This window comes from Lepidochelys olivacea, assembly GCF_965140295.1.
Source record: "Lepidochelys olivacea isolate rLepOli2 genome assembly, chromosome: 2".
NCBI classification, from domain to species: domain Eukaryota; kingdom Metazoa; phylum Chordata; order Testudines; family Cheloniidae; genus Lepidochelys; species Lepidochelys olivacea.
Window position 1 is genome coordinate 148,430,237 of NC_140412.1, and position 17,636 is coordinate 148,447,872.

Consider the following 17,636-nt stretch of genomic DNA (forward strand, 5'->3'; position numbering starts at 1 on the left):
TCTTCTTGTCTTCCTTGACAGATCTAAATCTACTCTTATTCCAAGTATGTTCTAAATATATATGTCCAGTATGGATGGATCTCTCGGAAAAGATAGCTCTTCAGTGTAGGAATCGGACCAACAGCCCCCCAGGGGCAAGATGCCATTAAGCAGCACACATTAAGCAGAAGTTCCTGAGCTGCAAGGGTGCAGGGGGCACACCAATATGTGGCTATTAGTAGGGGAAGACGGGTGAATGAAGGACAACTAGAAGAGCTGCCATGAAATATACAAAATACTTAGAGAAAGTTTTGTCAATTTCAGTCTCCCACTCTGCAGGACACAGACACCTACAAAAAAAAAAAAGAGATCTGAGCCCCTATGTCCTAAGCACATTTCAGGTGTTTAATTCAATATATAGAGAGGGTAGAATGAAAACTATTATTTCTTTCAAAGGAGGCACAATAATTTCCCTGAATATCCAGTTTTCCCCTCCAGTCCCTTTGTGGTTTTGTCTATGGGGCTATTTGCTTTCCCTGTGAATCTTTAGTTGTTTTTTTTTTAATCAAAATTGCTTTACCCAAAATAAACCCCGATCATCAGAACACATCTTCCCACCATGTTCTCCATGTTTTTTTTTTTTTAACAGTAATATTTCAAAGAGGATCTGCAAGCAGTTTGGACGTCACAACCATGAATTTCTGCTGGGGAGATAATGGGATAGAGTTGAACTTGGAAATGGTTCCTGATTTTGATTGTATTTTTGTGTATTATATTATTGAAGATCGCCTCATCCAGGGGGTAGAAAAGAACTGCCCAGGCTTTGGTACCCCCTGCCCCAACAACCTTGAGTGAAATTAACAAGAAAGCCAGAAATAGCCCCTAATTCCCCAGTTCAGACCACAGAGTGAACAGCTAAATTTAAACTGTTCTTATGCAGACAGCAGGCATCCTGGGGAGGCTTTTCCCTCAGCCAGTCCCCCTGTTTCCTGCTACAAGATAGAGGGGAGCCGCTGCAGCCTCTGCTGGGGGGGGGGGGAATCGTGGAAACAGGGAGCCTAGCCGAGTCAGGCAGCCTGGCTGGAGGAGGAGGGAGAGAGAAACCAATGTGACAGTGAGTTTTCCCCTTCCACTGGCTTTTATTAGCTCTAGATTTAAGCTGTGCAGTAAAATGGCTATTGTATTCTGCCCCTGCCTTGGTCTCACACAACGCCCCTTCCCCCGCTGCCAGCAACAACCCTGAGTGAAATTAACAAGGAAGCCAGAAATAGCCCTGAATCTGCAGAGTGAACAGCTAAATTTAAAGGTTTCAGAGTAACAGCCGTGTTAGTCTGTATTCGCAAAAAGAAAAGGAGTACTTGTGGCAAATTGGTTAGTCTCTAAGGTGCCACAAGTACTCCTTTTCTTTTAGCTAAATTTAAGCTATTCTTATGCAGACAGCAGGCTACCTGGGGAGGCTTCTCCCTCAGCCAATCCCACTGCTCCCTGCTCCAAGCTAGAGGGGAGCCCCTGCAGCCCCTGCTGAGCGTGGGGGTCTGCGGAACGGAGAGCGTAGCCCCATCAGCAGCCTGGCTGGAGGAGGAGGAGGAGGGAGGACAAGGAGAAATATGTGACAGTGAGTTTTCTGGCTTATTCCAATAGTAAAGTTTTATTACAGACCATACTGGTAGTAGTAATAGTAGCTTTATTTTCTATAGCTAAGTCACACAATGGGAGGGATCCATGAAGTATATAGGAGAGGTGGGTTGCTTGTGTTTGGATTGTACGGGTAAGAAATGTAACTTACTTCCAGCCCTGGCCTCGCCCCTTCTGCCTGAGGCCCCTCCCCTTCCGGAGGGAAAGAGTGGGACCTGTATCGGTAAGAGCTGTATTTTACTTTCACCCCTGACCTTTTTCCTAAGGAAGCAACAGGTTAGGTATGTGTGCATAAAATTGGAAGAAATTAAATCCCACTGTACACGTATCTGGCTATAGTGCATGTAAGTGTATATTCATAGAAAATTTAAGGCCAGCAGGAACAATTAGATAACCAAGTCTGTTTATCACAGTCCATTACATTTCACCATTACCCCTGTATTGAGCCCAGTAACTTGAATTTGATTAAAGGCACCCAGTCTGAATCTGAAGACTCCAAGAGATGGAGAATCTACCACTTTGTTGGTAGTTTGTTCCAATCTTCACTCACTCTCACTGTTAAAAAAAATTGGCCTTGATTTTTAATTTGAATTTGTCTGTATTTAGTTTCCATTCACTGTTTTGCCTTTCTCCACTAGATTAAAGATGACTTTCATAGATGTTATTTTCTCCCTGTGAATGTACATATACAAATCAAGTCACCTTTCAGTCTTAGTTTTGATAAATTAAACAGATTATGTTCTTTAAGTGCAGTCCTAGCCAGAAAAGCTCCAGGATCTTCTGGAGACTAGCCAGAGTTTCTGAGGGCAGGCTTAGGGTGTTGAACCAGTGTGAGAGCATGGACAGGACCAGCTGGTTGAGCACCAGTGCCCTTTCCAAAGGAAAAAGCAACGGAACAGTCCTGTCCACCTCCACAGCCAGTCAGATCCCGGAAAGTGGGTAGTGAATGAGACAGGGGATTGCAGGAAAATAAAGAATGTCTCATAATGAAGGTAGAAGAATGCTGCCCTGGAGAGATGGGGTGTCACCAGATTTGCCATTACTTTGGGGTATGCTCATTTATTAGGGTTACTCTTCGAGGGGGGGGGTGTTTCTATAATTTTATCAATGTTGTCAGGGATTTTTTAATCAGTTGTCCGAGATAAATCATATCCCCTGATCACCATGAGTTTTCAAAGATAATAGCCAATGGCCCTGCAATCACATCCACCAACTGCTTCTGTCACGTGTGTTTTCAGATGGAGCTCTACTTCTCCCTTCTTCAAGACCCCTCCCAATCACAGAATCATAGACTATCAGAGTTGGAAGGGACCTCAGGAGGTCATCTAGTCCAACCCCCTGCTCAAAGCAGGACCAATCCCCAACTAAATCAGCCCAGCCAGGGCTTTGCAAAGCCTGACCTTAAAAACCTTTAAGGAAGGAGATTCCAGCACCTCCCTAGGTAATGCATTCCAGTGTTTCACCACCATCCTTGTGAAAAAGGTTTTCCTAATATCCAACCCAAATCTCCCCCACTGCAACTTGAGACCATTACTCCTTGTTCTGTCATCTGCTACCACTGAGAACAGTCTAGATCCATCCTCTTTGGATCCACCTTTCAGGTAGTTGAAAGTAGCTATCAAATACCCCTCATTCTTCTCTTCCGCAGACTAAACAATCCCAGTTCCCTCAGCCTCTCCTCATAAATCATATGTTCCAGCCCCCTAATCATTTTTGTTGCCCTCCGCTGGACTCTTTCCAATTTTTCCACATCCTTCTTGTGGTGTGGTGCCCAAAACTGGACACAGTACTCCAGATGAGGCCTCACCAATGTCGAATAGAGGGGAACGATCACATCCCTCGATCTGCTGGCAATGCCCCTAATTATACATCCCAAAATGCCATTGGCCTTCTTGGAAACAAGGGCACACTGTTGACTCATATCCAGCTTCTGGTCCACTGTATCCCCTAGGTCCTTTTCTGCAGAACTGCTGCCTAGCCTGTAGCGGTGCATGGGATTTTTCCGTCCTAAGTGCAGGACTCTGCACTTGTCCTTGCTGAACCTCATCAGATTTCTTTTGCCCCAATCCTCTCATTTCTCTAGGTCCCTCTGTATCCTATCTACCTCTCCTCCCAGTTTAGTGTCATCTGCAAACTTCCTGAGGGTGCAATCCACACCATCCACCAGATCATTCATGAAGATATAGAACAAAACCAACCCTTGGGGCACTCCGCTTGATACCAGCTGCCAACTAGACATGGAGCCATTCATCACTACCCACTGAGCCCGACTATATAGCCAGCCTTCTATCCACTTTATAGTCCATTCATCCAGTCCATACTTCTTTAACTTGCTGGCAAGAATACTGTGGGAGACCGTGTCAAAAGCTTTGCTAAAGTCAAGAAACAATACATCCACTGCTTTCCCTTCATCCACAGGACCAGTAATCTCATCATAGAAGGTGATTAGATTAGTCAGGCATGACCTTCCCTTGGTGAATCCATGCTGACTGTTCCTGATCACTTTCCTCTCATGTAAGTGCTTCAGGATTGATTCCTTGAGGATATGTTCCATGATTTTTCCGGGGACTGAGGTGAGGCTGACTGGCCTGTAGTTCCCAGGATCCTCCTTCTTCCCTTTTTAAAGATTGGCACTACATTAGCCTTACAGCAGTCTGGGAGCTGACCTTGTTTGTGAAGACAGAGGCAAAAAAAGCATTGAGTACATTAGCTTTTGCCACATCCTCTGTCACTAGGTTGCCTCCCTCATTCAGTAAAGGGCCCACATTTTCCTTGACTTCTTGTTGCTAACATACCTGAAGAAATCCTTCTCATTACTCTTAACGTCTCTTGCTAGCTGCAACTCCAAGTGTGATTTGGCCTTCCTGATTTCACTCCTGTATGCCTGAGCAACATTTTTATACTCCCCTCTGGTCATTTGTCCAATCTTCCACTTCTTGTAAGCTTCTTTTTTGTGTTTAAGATCAGCAAGGATTTCACTGTTATGACAAGCTGGTTGCCTGCCATATTTACTATTCTTTTCTAGGGATGTGATCGGGATGGTTTGTCCCTGTAACCTCAATGAAGATTCTTTAAAATACATCCAGCTCTCCTGGACTCCTTTCCCCCTCATGTTATTCTCCCAGGGGATCCTGCCCATCAGTTCCCTGAGGGAGTCAAAGTCTGCTTTTCTGAAGTCCAGGGTCCATATTCTGCTGCTCTCCTTTCTTCCTTTTGTCAGGATCCTGAACTCAACTATTTCATGGTCACTGCCTCCCAGGTTCCCATCCACTTTTGCTTCCCCTACTAATTCTTCCCAGTTTGTGAGCAGCAGGTCAAGAAGAGCTCTGCCTCTAGTTGGTTCCTTCAGCACTTGCACCAGACAATTTGTCTCCTGCACTTTCCAAAAACTTCCTGGATTGTCTGTGCACTGCTGTATTGCTCTCCCAGCAGATATCAGGGTGAAGTCTCCCATGAGAACCAGGGCCTGCGATCTAGTAACTTCTGTTAGTTGCTGGAAGAAAGCCTCGTCCACCTCATCCCCCTGGTCTGGTGGTCTATAGCAGACTCCCACCATGACATCACCCTTGTTGCTCACACGTCTAAACTTAATCCAGAGACTCTCAGGTTTTCTGCAGTTTCATGCCAGAGCTTTGAGCAGTCATACTGCTCTCTTACATACAATGCAACTCCCGCACCTTTTCTGCCCTGCCTGTCCTTCCTGAACAGTTTATATCCATCCAGGACAGGACTCCAGTCATGTGAGTTATCCCACCAAGTCTCTGTTATCCCAATCACATCATAATTCCTTGACTGTGCCAGGATTTCCAGTTCTCCCTGCTTGTTTCCCAGGCTTCTTGCATTTGTATATAGGCACTTAAGAGAACTCGCTGATTGTCCCGCTTTCTCAGTATGAGGCAGAAGCCCTCCCTTCTCATACTCTCCTGCTCATGCTTCCTCCCAGTATCCCACTTACCCCAAGGCTTCGGTGTACTTCCCCCACTGAACCTAGTTTAAAGCCCTCCTCACTAGATTAGCCAGCCTGCTTGTGAAGATGCTCTTCCCTCTCTTTGTTAGGTGGAGCCCGTCTCTGCCTAGCACTTCTCCTTCTTGGAACACCATCCCATGGTCAAAGAATCCAAAGCCTTCTCTCCGACACTACCTGTGTAGCCATTCATTGACGTCCATGATTCGACGATCTCTACCCAGGCCTTCTCCTTCCACAGGGAGGATGGACAAGACCACCACTTGCACCTCAAACTCCTGTATCCTTCTTCCCAGAGTCACGTAGTCTGCATTGGTCCACTCAAGGTCATTCTTGGCAGTATCATTGGTGCCCACGTGGAGAAGCAGGAAGGGGTAGCAATCCGAGGGCTTGATGAGTCTCAGCAGTCTCTCCGTCACATCATGAATCCTAGCTCTTAGCAAGAAGCAGACTTCTCGGTTTTCCTGGTTGGGGTGGCAGATAGACGACTCAGTCCCCCTGAGGAGGGAGTCCCTGACCCCCACCACCCGCCTCCTTCTCTTGGGAGCGACAGTTGTGGAATCCCCATCCCTGGGACAGTGCATCTTACGCCTTCCAATCGGTGGAGTCTCCCTGTGTTCCCTTCTCTCAGATGTATCATCTAGTCCACTTTCCGCATTAGTACCTGTGGAGAGAACATGAAAATGGTTGCTTACCTGTATCTGCATTACTGGTACATGGATGCTCCCCTTTCTTCTTCTGGAGGTCACATGCTGCCAAATTTCTGCACCATCCTTCTATCCCCGCTGAGCAGCCTGCTCTGAATCTTCAGAATGTTGTGTCCGTAGAAGCATATCCTGATGTCTGTCCAGGAAATCTTCAGTTTCTCTTATGCAACACAGGGTCGATACTTGTTTTTCCAGACCTTGAACCTTCTCTTCAATATGGAGACCAGCTTGCACTTTGTACAGACAAAGTCGCTTCTGTCCTGTGGAAGAAAGACAAACATAGCACATCCTGTGCAGGTAACAACAGCTGAATGCTCACCATCCATATCACCTTTCTTCTACAAGCTTCCTCAGGTGTTGTAGTAAGAAGTGTTGCTGCAGAGTGAATGGGGAAGCTAAAAACACAAAAGAGTAAAGTTCAGAGAGAGAGAAGCAACCAGCTTAACTGTAAAAGTTATTTATTGGATAATAGTGATAACTACACAAGGAGAGCCTAAACCAACATAACATACATTATTAAAGGTTAATACCTGAAGTAGAAAGGAATGGGGGAGGGATAGCTCAGTGGTTTGAGCATTGGCCTGCTAAACCCAGGGTTGTGAGTTCAATCCTTGAGGGGGCCATTTAGGGATCTGGGGCAAAAATTGGGGATTGGTCCTGCTTTGAGCAGGGGGTTGGACTAGATGACCTCCTGAGGTCCCTTCCAACCCTGATATTCTATGATTCTATGAAAACAGAGACAGAAAGAAAAGGATCTCACTGCTCCCTGAAGCTTGAAATGGTCGGAGTTCCCAGGTGATGGTGGTAGCTCAAGGTTCTGAGTGCGGGAGACAGGCAGAGCCCCCAGCATGATCAGTCAGGAGATGGAGTCTCAGTGGGATACAGACTTTGGGTCTCAGAGTAGCAGCATTGTTAGTCTGTATCCGCAAAAAGAAAAAGGAGTACTTGTGGCACCCTAGAGACGAACAAATTTATTTGAGCATAAGCTTTCGTGAGCTACAGCTCACCTCATCGGATGCATGCAGTGGAAAATACAGTGGGGAGATTTATATACACAGAGAACATGAAACAATGGGTGTTATCATACACACTGTAATGAGAGTGATCAGGTAAGGTGAGCTATTACCAGCAGGAGAGCGGGGGCGGGGGGAAAACATTTTGTAGTGATAATCAAGGTGGGCCATTTCCAGCAGTTGACAGGAACAGTGGGGTTCCTGTTCCAGCAGTTCCAGGAACAGTGGGGCAAGTTTGCGGATGACACTAAACTGGGAGGAGTGGTAGATACACTGGAGGGTAGGGATAGGATACAGAGGGACCTAGACAAATTGGAGGATTGGGCCAAAAGAAATCTGATGAAGTTCAACAAGGACCCCAGAAGGTCATCTAGTCCAACCCCCTGCTCGAAGCAGGACCAATTCCCAGTTAAATCATCCCAGCCAGGGCTTTGTCAAGCCTGACCTTAAAAACCTCTAAGGAAGGAGATTCTACCACCTCCCTAGGTAACGCATTCCAGTGTTTCACCACCCTCTCAGTGAAAAAGTTTTTCCTAATATCCAATCTAAACCTCCCCCACTGCAACTTGAGACCATTACTCCTCATTCTGTCCTCTTCTACCATTGAGAATAGTCTAGAACCATCCTCTCTGGAACCACCTCTCAGGTAGTTGAAAGCAGCTATCAAATCCCCCTCATTCTTCTCTTCTGCAGACTAAACAATCCCAGTTCCCTCAGCCTCTCCTCATAAGCCATGTGTTCTAGACCCCTAATCATTTTTGTTGCCCTTCACTGGACTCTCTCCAATTTATCCACATCCTTCTTGTAGTGTGGGGCCCAAAACTGGACACAGTACTCCAGATGAGGCCTCACCAATGTCGAATAGAGGGGAACGATCACGTCCCTCGATCTGCTCGCTATGCCCCTACTTATACATCCCAAAATGCCATTGGCCTTCTTGGCAACAAGGGCACACTGCTGACTCATATCCAGCTTCTCGTCCACTGTCACCCCTAGGTCCTTTTCCACAGAACTTCTGCCTAGCCATTCGGTCCCTAGTCTGTAGCGGTGCATTGGGTTCTTCTGTCCTAAGTGCAGGACCCTGCACTTATCCTTATTGAACCTCATCAGATTTCTTTTGGCCCAATCCTCCAATTTGTCTAGGTCCTTCTGTATCCTATCCCTCTCCTCCAGCGTATCTACCACTCCTCCCAGTTTAGTATCATCCGTAAATTTGCCGAGAGTGCAATCCACACCATCCTCCAGATCATTTATGAAGATATTGAACAAAACCGGCCCCAGGACCGACCCTTGGGGCACTCCACTTGATACCGGCTGCCAACTAGACATGGAGCCATTGATCACTACCCGTTGAGCCCGACAATCTAGCCAGCTTTCTACCCACCTTATAGTGCATTCATCCAGCCCATACTTCCTTAACTTGCATTTCCCTCTGTTGCACCCCACTCTGGTTTGATGTCCCAGGTCAGTGAAGTTCCAGAGTCCAGGGGGTGTTGAGGTGGTACCTGAGCAATGCCAACTTCTGCTCATCTGCTCACCACTGCTACTGCTGGTAAACGTCTCTGCCACCACCTGCAGTAGTCTAAGGTTCCTCCATCTAGCCCAGTGCTTGTGATTTCACTGGGTAACATGGAACCTCATTGGGTTAGACCCACAATAGAGGTCTCCCTACGGGATGGGGAGCAAGCAGATATTAGACACAGTGTTGGTATATAATACTCTAAATGCTCTTTATTGATTACAAAACAAACCTTACTCACTCCACATTCACACCCTAAACATACTAAAGCAGAGTCCAAAGGTCAGAATGATCCTGATGGCCAGTCAAAGTACCTTCCATCAGGATAAAATCATGAGATGTGGAGAGCTGGCAAAACCACATCTATATCCACATGGGACTCTGGATCAATAAACGACTCCAATTTGCAGAAATCATAGGCATCCATTTCTAGTTCATTCCGTTGGGTCATCGGTTTTTTGCCTTTGTTTACTAGGCCTTCTATCCGCACAATTCCAAAGAGACAATCTTGGGCGGGCCACCATGATCCAAGGCGTGCCATTTCCTCCAATTCTTATACAATTTTATAATCAGTCTAGCTGGTGTTATTTCCTTTTCTGATGATTTTCCGCATTTGTCTCGAAACATAAGATTGCTTTTGCACAAAGAGTTCTAATAGTCCCTGACCTTAAGTCCTTGCTTCAGTTGCTAACTTGCAATGCATGCATTCATGTCAAGCACGCATAATTCATACCAGGCCTCAATGACATCTTACATGGATATATGAATCACAATGTATATTGATATATATATATATCTTTCTCAACAACTGTTGCTGCCATTACCTCCCCTGCATTGTTTTCACCACTGTTTTCAACACTGTCCCCACACCAGGACTATGGCTCAGCCTCAAGACCAGCTTATCAGAGATTTCAGCTCTAGCGATCACTGAGAAGAAACAAGAACTCCCAATTGAATCCTAGCACCTCTCTCTTTAAAGACAGGGTGGGGGGAAATCACATGACATCTAGTACCATTTAAATGAGCTAACAGCACCAACCAGGAACACCTGTTGCCCGCCCCAACCCTGTCTTTCACATGGGTTTGGCATCAATACCCCACACCTAGCAAACAAGGCTAGATTTCAGGTGACTCCCCTCCATTAGGGCATATTAAGTATAGTTTGTTGCCTTTTAGTCAGCCAATAATAACAACATTTTATTACCCTTGAATCCAAAACTTATAATTTTTGATCAACATTGAAAATTGATCACTTTGGCAAAGCAGGCCTCTTTGCTGATCAGAGGCAAGTATGTGTGTCTATGCAAACACAGTCTTCTTCTGAGGGCTTTCCCCCCAGTTTGTCAACAGATGGCAGAGTAGAACACATTCAGTCCACTGGCTTACATCTTTGCAAGCTTAATAATGTTCTTTTTACAGTTTTTTTTTGTAATTTAACAGTTTAAAAAAAAAAAGAAAATTCCATCATATGGAATCATACTGATGCAAACCTTGGTCACAAGTAGGACTGGAACTTTTAGACCCACTGCCATTTTCTGTCAATTATTCCATTTGTTCAAATGGCAACCTACTACTGCTAGCTGGGGCTTCTCTGACATTTGCTAGCAGTAGGGGAATGTTGAGACCCATGAATCTTGGTTTCCATTCCAGTCTCTGGAGGGGAGCATATCTGAGTGGACACAGACGCTTTTCTCTGGGTCTCCTACAGCCTGTACCCATTCTGTTTCTTACACACATCCCACGCTAGCTCATCATCCAAGCCTCCCCAGCTTCCTCCTTGCATCCTCATACCAGTCCCGGTTCCCACATCTAGTGAGTCCCAGTCTCCACTGCTGGTCTACCTGTCTGAGTCCCAGTCTCCCTATCCCAGTCTCTTCAACCAATCTTCTCCCTGGAACCTTCTCAGATCTTGTGCTTCCCTCCCCCTACTTGCTCCAAATCCCATTGCACAGCCAAACTATTAACTCCACCACTCTTCCCCTCTTTCCCTCCCCTCTGCCAATTCAGGTATCCTCTGCATTAGAGTCAGGTCGCTTCCACTTTCTTGATGTTCCCTGGGTTCCAGAAGATTGTATCCCTGCTCTTGGTTGCTGTGCCCAGAATCCCAGTGCCCACATCAGCAATTGTAAGGTTTTCTAATCCTTTAATTATTATCATAGCTCTTCTCTGAACTGGAGCTCCTCTCCATTTTATCAACATCCTCCCTGAGGCAGACACCTGGCATGGGAAATTTTCAGTCTAGTGGTTGAAGTTTGGCTGAATTATAAAATTGTTTCTCCTTGTCTAGTCTCAGCTGCCATGCAACCTTCCCCTCCCCTCACCGTCCAGCCTCATGAAGTAGAGGTAGTAGTAGAGGAGAGGGGCAGCCATCTTACGCATCAGAGATAGGTAGTGAAGGTAGGAGAAGAACTTGAGTCTTAATCTGGCCCTGTTTTCCATTGTGGAAATTTCTTCCTTCTCCCCTAATATAATGCTGCTGCTGCTTTTCCTCCAGCTAGATTTTGAATGGACCTGATTCAGGTAGGCATGCTCAAGTCCTTGAGGTGAAATAGACCATTTGTGGGTTGCTCTGGCATTTAGACATCCAGGTGCCTAGAGCGAGACAGCAATGCACATAGCCAGAGGCAAAAAATTTAGGCATGTAGAGAACTTCAACAGCAGAAATGTAGACACCAGGTGAGTTAGGCACCTGCAGCATTCAGCAGCAGCTGAATAGGATATTGTAAATGTAAGGGGCATGTAAATGCTGGACTTAGGTGTCTAGGTCCTATCTCTTACTTTTTTCTGATCCTCCCCTTACTATGAAGAAGGTTCAAGTATGTGCAATGTCAGGTGATCAGAGGAGAAGGACAGGTGAGGATCCTGGGGTGGAAAACTGAGTGAGGGTCAGGTTTGTGGGAACCTTAGGGAGGGAAACTGAGGCAGCGGGAGAAAAGGCACTGGCTAGGAAGCGAGATGAGGGTGTTTGCTGGTGAGGGAGAAAAAAGTAGAATAAGTAGTGCTTGCTGGAGAAGGAGGGGAGATTAAACATTTGAAAGGAGGAGAAATGGAGGGAATGTTGGAGGATATTTGTAGCCTTATGATTACTGAAGAGAATCTGCATTGCTTAAGGTTAGGGGGTTTGTAACATGAAGAATCTGAGTCATGCCTCCCACAACTAAATTGGTGACTGAGTAATCTGACCCTGTGCTTGTACAAGACCTATAGCAGTTGGGCCACTATCTGATTGTGGGCCTTGAGTATTACAGTAATAAAATATAACAAGCAGCAATAAAGCAAAAAAATCTGTGTGAGATGCAGAGCTTCTATGGCGTAACTATTTTTAATTATGTTCCCAGGGGCATTCTTGATCCCATATGTCATAGCACTTGTCTTTGAAGGAATCCCATTGTTTCATCTTGAACTAGCCATGGGACAGCGCTTGAGAAAAGGCAGCATTGGTGTCTGGAATACCATCTCACCTTACTTTGGAGGAGTTGGTAGGTTTCTCCATGTTCTCTGAAAACTAGTTAGCCCATTGTCAAGAGCCATATTAAATATTGACTAGGGAACTGGTTAAGTAACTGAAACAAGTGCCTCAAGCTCCAACCCAGAGCAATACTGGCTCTAGGAAACTAAAGTTTGATCTCCCTGGTCACACTGTCCAGCAGTTCTTACCCATTCACAAGCATACAGGACTGCTCTCTGATATGAAGCCTCAAAACGCTTTTATTTAGGAAACACAAGACAGTTACATAAAATAAAATCAGTCTAGTGGGGACACAGTGGGTTTGTTAAAAATATCTCAAGACCAAGCGATGTGCCCAAGAGAACTCTGCTTGCCTCCCACTAGACCCAACCCCCTTTGGGTCCCTTCCACTCTGTTTGAGGAAAAATAAATGAATTAGGAATTAACCCTGGACAGAGACAAACCATTAATTAAAACAAGGGACCATTTGGGGTCCTTATCAGGAGTCACACAAACCTTCCTCCATCAAAAAATAATAATAGGACAATGTACAAGTCCCCAGCAGTTAAGCATGTAGAGGAATACTCTAACACTATTATGGGTCTGAACAGCCTAGGCCCATCCTGGGTACCTTCTGCAGGCCATTGACACTTGGGTGCAATACTCACAAACAGCCTCCAACATGTAAGTCACTCCCAGCTATGTCTGTGTGTGTGCTGCAGCCAGCTAGCCACACTTTGGCTCTCACCAGTCTTGGTTATGCTGCAGGGTGACTCCAACACACATCCCGTCCCAGATCTTCCCCAAAAAAATGTATGTTCTGTACTGCCCAGCCCTCTCCCGAACAGTACAAATATGTTAAATGCATTATTCCTTTAAGGGAATAATATGCACACAACCTGTTACCCAGACACTTAAACTTGAACACACTGGATTAGATAAAACAGTAAAACAAGTTTATTAATTACAAAGACAGATTTTAAGTGAAAACACGTAATGAGGCATAAAAGCCAGAAATGGGTACAAGAAAAATAAAGATAAAATCCTAAACTGGTGCTGAACTTCAATATTAATTTCAAAGTTCTCACCACATGCTTTCACTGACCAAACTGTCAGGTTAGGACTCCTCCCCCAGAGTCCAACAGCTGTTTCCTTTGTCTCTTCAGGCTTAGTGAATGCAATGGGTGGAGGGAAGGGGGTACCTTGGGTGTTTGTCCTTCCTTTTTATAGTTTCAGTCCCTTTCTTGAAAAAGATTTCCAGCTGAGAACCAGGAGCCAAAGAGTCTATGTGGAAGGATATTCCTTACTGTTTTTTTCACCTGTTTGAACTTTGTCTTCCCTTCCTTCTTGATGAATCTGTTCACTGCTTAAATCAATCAAATTAAAGCAAGCATGCATTCTTTTGTTTAGGACAGACCTGTTTACAACTTGTGTAGGCAAAGCTATGCGGTTTGGAACATGTGTTAATAAACACCATACAGGGGAATATTATAACTTCATATACAATGTTGCCACACAGATGATACCTCACAATACATGTCTTGTACAAAATTGTTATAGTAATGTGTAGGGTATGAACACATGGGCCTATTCGGTCACACACACACAGTGAAAGACAGCAGCATATTAAGCTACTACCAATTTATTTGAGCATAAGCTACAGCTACAGCTTGTAAGCTACAGCTCACGTCATTCAATGCATACCTGTAATGTGTAGACAGCAGCAGAGTGCACCAGAGACATTCCTCTGCATGCAGCACCAAATGGGCACTTTGTGGCATGAATATCCTCTCACATACACCAATGGAAATCAGGCTTTTCTGGCTTCCACCAAAATAAGTATGGTTCTGCCCACTGATTCCTAGAACATTCCCTCAAGTGTTGGAAGTGATTGGATGGGCAACACCACAATCCTTCAGGCCAAAGATTATCTATTTGTAGCAGGATGGTGAGGAGTGGAATGAAAATGTTTAATTCCATTTGAAGCAAGGAACCTCTGAAATTCTTCAGAACAGAATTTAGGCCCATTGTCACTCATCAACTGTAACAGTAAACCAACCTGGCTAAAACAAGTTACCAAGACCACTGGACATCCTTGTAACTATAGCACAAGTAATTCTGGAAACTTCTGGTTATTCTGAATGGGCGCTGATTACAACCAAAAACATATCACCTTCTAAAGGTCCAGCAAAGTCCACATGAACATGTGTCCAAGGAGTCCGAGGCCACAACCAAGGATGTAGATAAACTGGGCTAGGATCATGCCTAATTTTCTGACACTTAGTAGAGCACTTCGCCTTGCTCGCAATATCTTTGTTGATCCTCAGCTACCAGATGTGATTCTGGGTTATGGTCTTCATCCATACAATGGCAAAATGACCTTCCTGAAAAGCTTCCAAAACCTGAGACTGAAGTGATTTCAGAATGATCCCTTGCATTCTGCATCTGATGCGACTGTGATTCACAGATAATTCACATGAGACAAATTGTGTAAACTGGGGATTCTTTTGATCTTGAACAGTGTACATTGCAGTATGAATCCTTTCAGAACAAAAAGCACATCGTCCTTAGTGGTTACTTTGTTGACGTCTATGCTAGTGATAGGTAATTGTAACAGGGTCAGCACCTGCCTCTCATGAGCGTCCCCTTTCTCTGGCTTACAGTGCCTACAGTCTCTCAATTCTTTTCAGCAGGGCGGTACCCACCTCTCATGAGTGTCCCTTTCTGGCCTATCTCAAAGCCCTCAGTAATGTCCTGTAGCCCTTCCCAGGCTCTGGTCCTCAGTTCTGACCAACAGGGCCTCTCTCAGTACCCTAATTGTCCAGCTTACATGTGAAGGTTCCTGCTCGGGGGTTCATCGCCTGCCCTTTAGTCCTCTGACCCCAGCTCTCCAGCTGGGTCAGTCTAGATCAGTCCCCTTCCAGGGGTAAAAAGTTCCATGGACAGTCCTTTCCCTCGGCCGGTCTTCAGTGAGTCCTGGCAGCCAGCCAGAAGCTATTCCCTTGCTTCCCTGGTCCCTGCCATCAACTACCTGCCCTAGCCCTTGCAGCCAGCCAGGAGCACCTCTTGCTCCCCCAGTCTCTGCAAGCAGACTGCCCTCACTCTGGCCCTGCAGCTCCTTTTATATGAGCCTGCTGCGTCCTCACTGGCTGCTTCCTGCAGCCTCTCTGATTGGCTGCTTCCCCTTCAGCCACTTTAGCCCACTTGGAGGGCCTCTCCACTGCTCCTTTCCTGGGATGGGTGAGACAGGACTCCAAGGCCTCCAGTAGGAGGCCTTTGGGCCTAGTCCACCCCATCACAGTAATCTATTCATCAAATTGAGATAGATTACTTTGTCTGAAGTTTCTTTGGGTTGACAGGAGTTTGAGCGTAGCAGTCGCAACAGCCCATCAGCTTTGCCATGCTGAGTCCCATACAGTATAGGATAGAAATGAGTTGAAAGTAGCAATTCTCATCATTGCATATGAGCAGAAGCTAATGACAGAAAGCCAGGTTTTGGTCCAAAAAAATTGAAAGTAACAGGCAACGATCCATCAGCAAGGTAAAATGTCTACCATACAGATTGGTATGGAACTTTCCAAATTCCTAAGATAATGCTGAGAGCTTCTTGCTTTATCTGTGCATAGTTCTTCTCAGGAGTAGTGAATGTTCATTATGCAAAAGCAATTGCTTTCTCCATGCCATTAGGAAAAATGTGGGAAAGAACTGCAGCCACTCCGTGTGGTAAAGCATTACAAGCCAATTTCAATGGTAGTGAAGCATCAAAATGTGTAAGAACTTCAGCTGATGTCAACAGTTTATTTGCTTCCTTAAATGCACACTCGCACTCTTTAGTCCATTCCCATTTTTTCTTTGCTTGTAACAGTTCATGTAAAGTGCCATTATCATCAGAATAGGCAGAAATGTACCATAGTAGTTAAGCAGTCCTAAGAATGAATGTAATACTGAAATGTTCTCTGGTGGTGGCGGCACTTCAAGAACTACCTTTTCTTTCTTTCTCTGGTGATTTCCTTAAGCCACTGGCATCAATTACAGGTCCAAGGTATTCAACTGAAGATTTGAAAAACTCACATTTATTTTGGTATACTCTCAGTCCATGGTATTGCAGTGTTTGAAAGACAGCACCCAAATTTTGAAGATGATCCTTTCCTATAACAAGGATGTCATCCAAAACAGCATTGAACTTCATTCAGCCCTTCAAAATCTCATCTATGGCTTTCTGGAACAGGGCAGGTGCCAATGCGATACTGAAAGGCAACCTGTTGTAAGAAAATAAGCTTTTTTGCGTGTGATAGTGAGATATTTGCAAGATGCCAGCTCAGCCTACATTTGTAGGTATGCATTGGTATGCAAATCCAATATACTGAAATACTGTCCACCACTAACAAACAAATCTTCAGTAGGAGGCAGTGGACACTGGTCTGCACATAAAGCCGGATTCCGTGTCACTTCAAAGTCTCCACAAATTCAGACCGAGCCATCCTCCTTGATTACTGGTACAATGGATGTAGCCCACTCACTGTGAAACCAGTGACAGCGATCAATCAACAGTCCAAATCTGCTTCTACCAGAGGCTTCAGAGCATAAGGCACAACTCTGGGCTCTCAATACTTTGGTTGGCTTTCAGAGTTAACAGTAAGCTTCACTGACATGTTGTTCATCTTTCCAAGCTCTTTTTCAAAAACTTCAAAGTATCTGTCCACTATGTGATCATCATCAAGAATGGGGTGTAGCTATTTGATGATATGGGTCCCAGTGTGGGGTGACAGGTGACAACTAGGAGTGTGGAACTATAGAACTACTGACTGTGCTATGTAACCTATCATTTAAATCAACTTCTATATCAGATGACTGGAGGATAGCTAATGTGACACCAATTTTAAAAAAGGCTCCAGAGGCAATCCCAGCCATTACAGGCAGGTAATCCTAACTTCAAATTGGTTGAAACTATAGTAAGGAAGAGAATTATCAGCAACACACAGATGAACATGATTTGTTGGGGAAGATTCAACATGGTTTTTGTAACGGGACATCATGCCTCACCAATCTACTAGAATTCTTTGAGGGAGGTGATCCAGTGGATATAGTGTACTTAGACTGTTAGAAAGCCTTCAACAGGGTCCCTCACCAAAGGCTCTCAGCAAAGTAAGCAGTCATGGTCCCCTCATGGATCAGTAACTGGTTAAAAGATAGTAAACAAAGGGTAGGAATAAATGGTCAGTTTTCAGAAAGGAAAGAAGTAAATAGTGGTATTCCCCAGATGTCTGAACAGGGATCACTTGTGTTCAACATATTCATAAATGATCTTGAAAAGAGGTAAACAGTGAGGTGGCAAAATTTGCACAAGCTACTCATGATAGTTAAGTCCAAA

At 45.0% G+C, this 17,636-nt stretch overlaps 1 protein-coding gene across 2 annotated transcripts in view; it reads left to right on the forward strand.

Annotated features, from left to right (window-relative positions):
- The window catches only part of LOC311517073 (sodium-dependent neutral amino acid transporter B(0)AT3-like), a 103,235-nt gene that overhangs the window by 25,213 nt on the left and 60,386 nt on the right, over positions 1 to 17,636 (forward strand). Inside the window, exon 2 of one of the 2 annotated variants that reach the window (XM_084621646.1) lies at positions 12,156 to 12,296. The exons of the other annotated variant lie outside the window; for it this stretch is intronic. Coding sequence (XP_084477772.1) covers positions 12,156 to 12,296 — 141 coding nt within the window. The remainder of the gene's footprint in view (positions 1 to 12,155; positions 12,297 to 17,636) is intronic. 2 annotated transcript variants of the gene reach the window in all.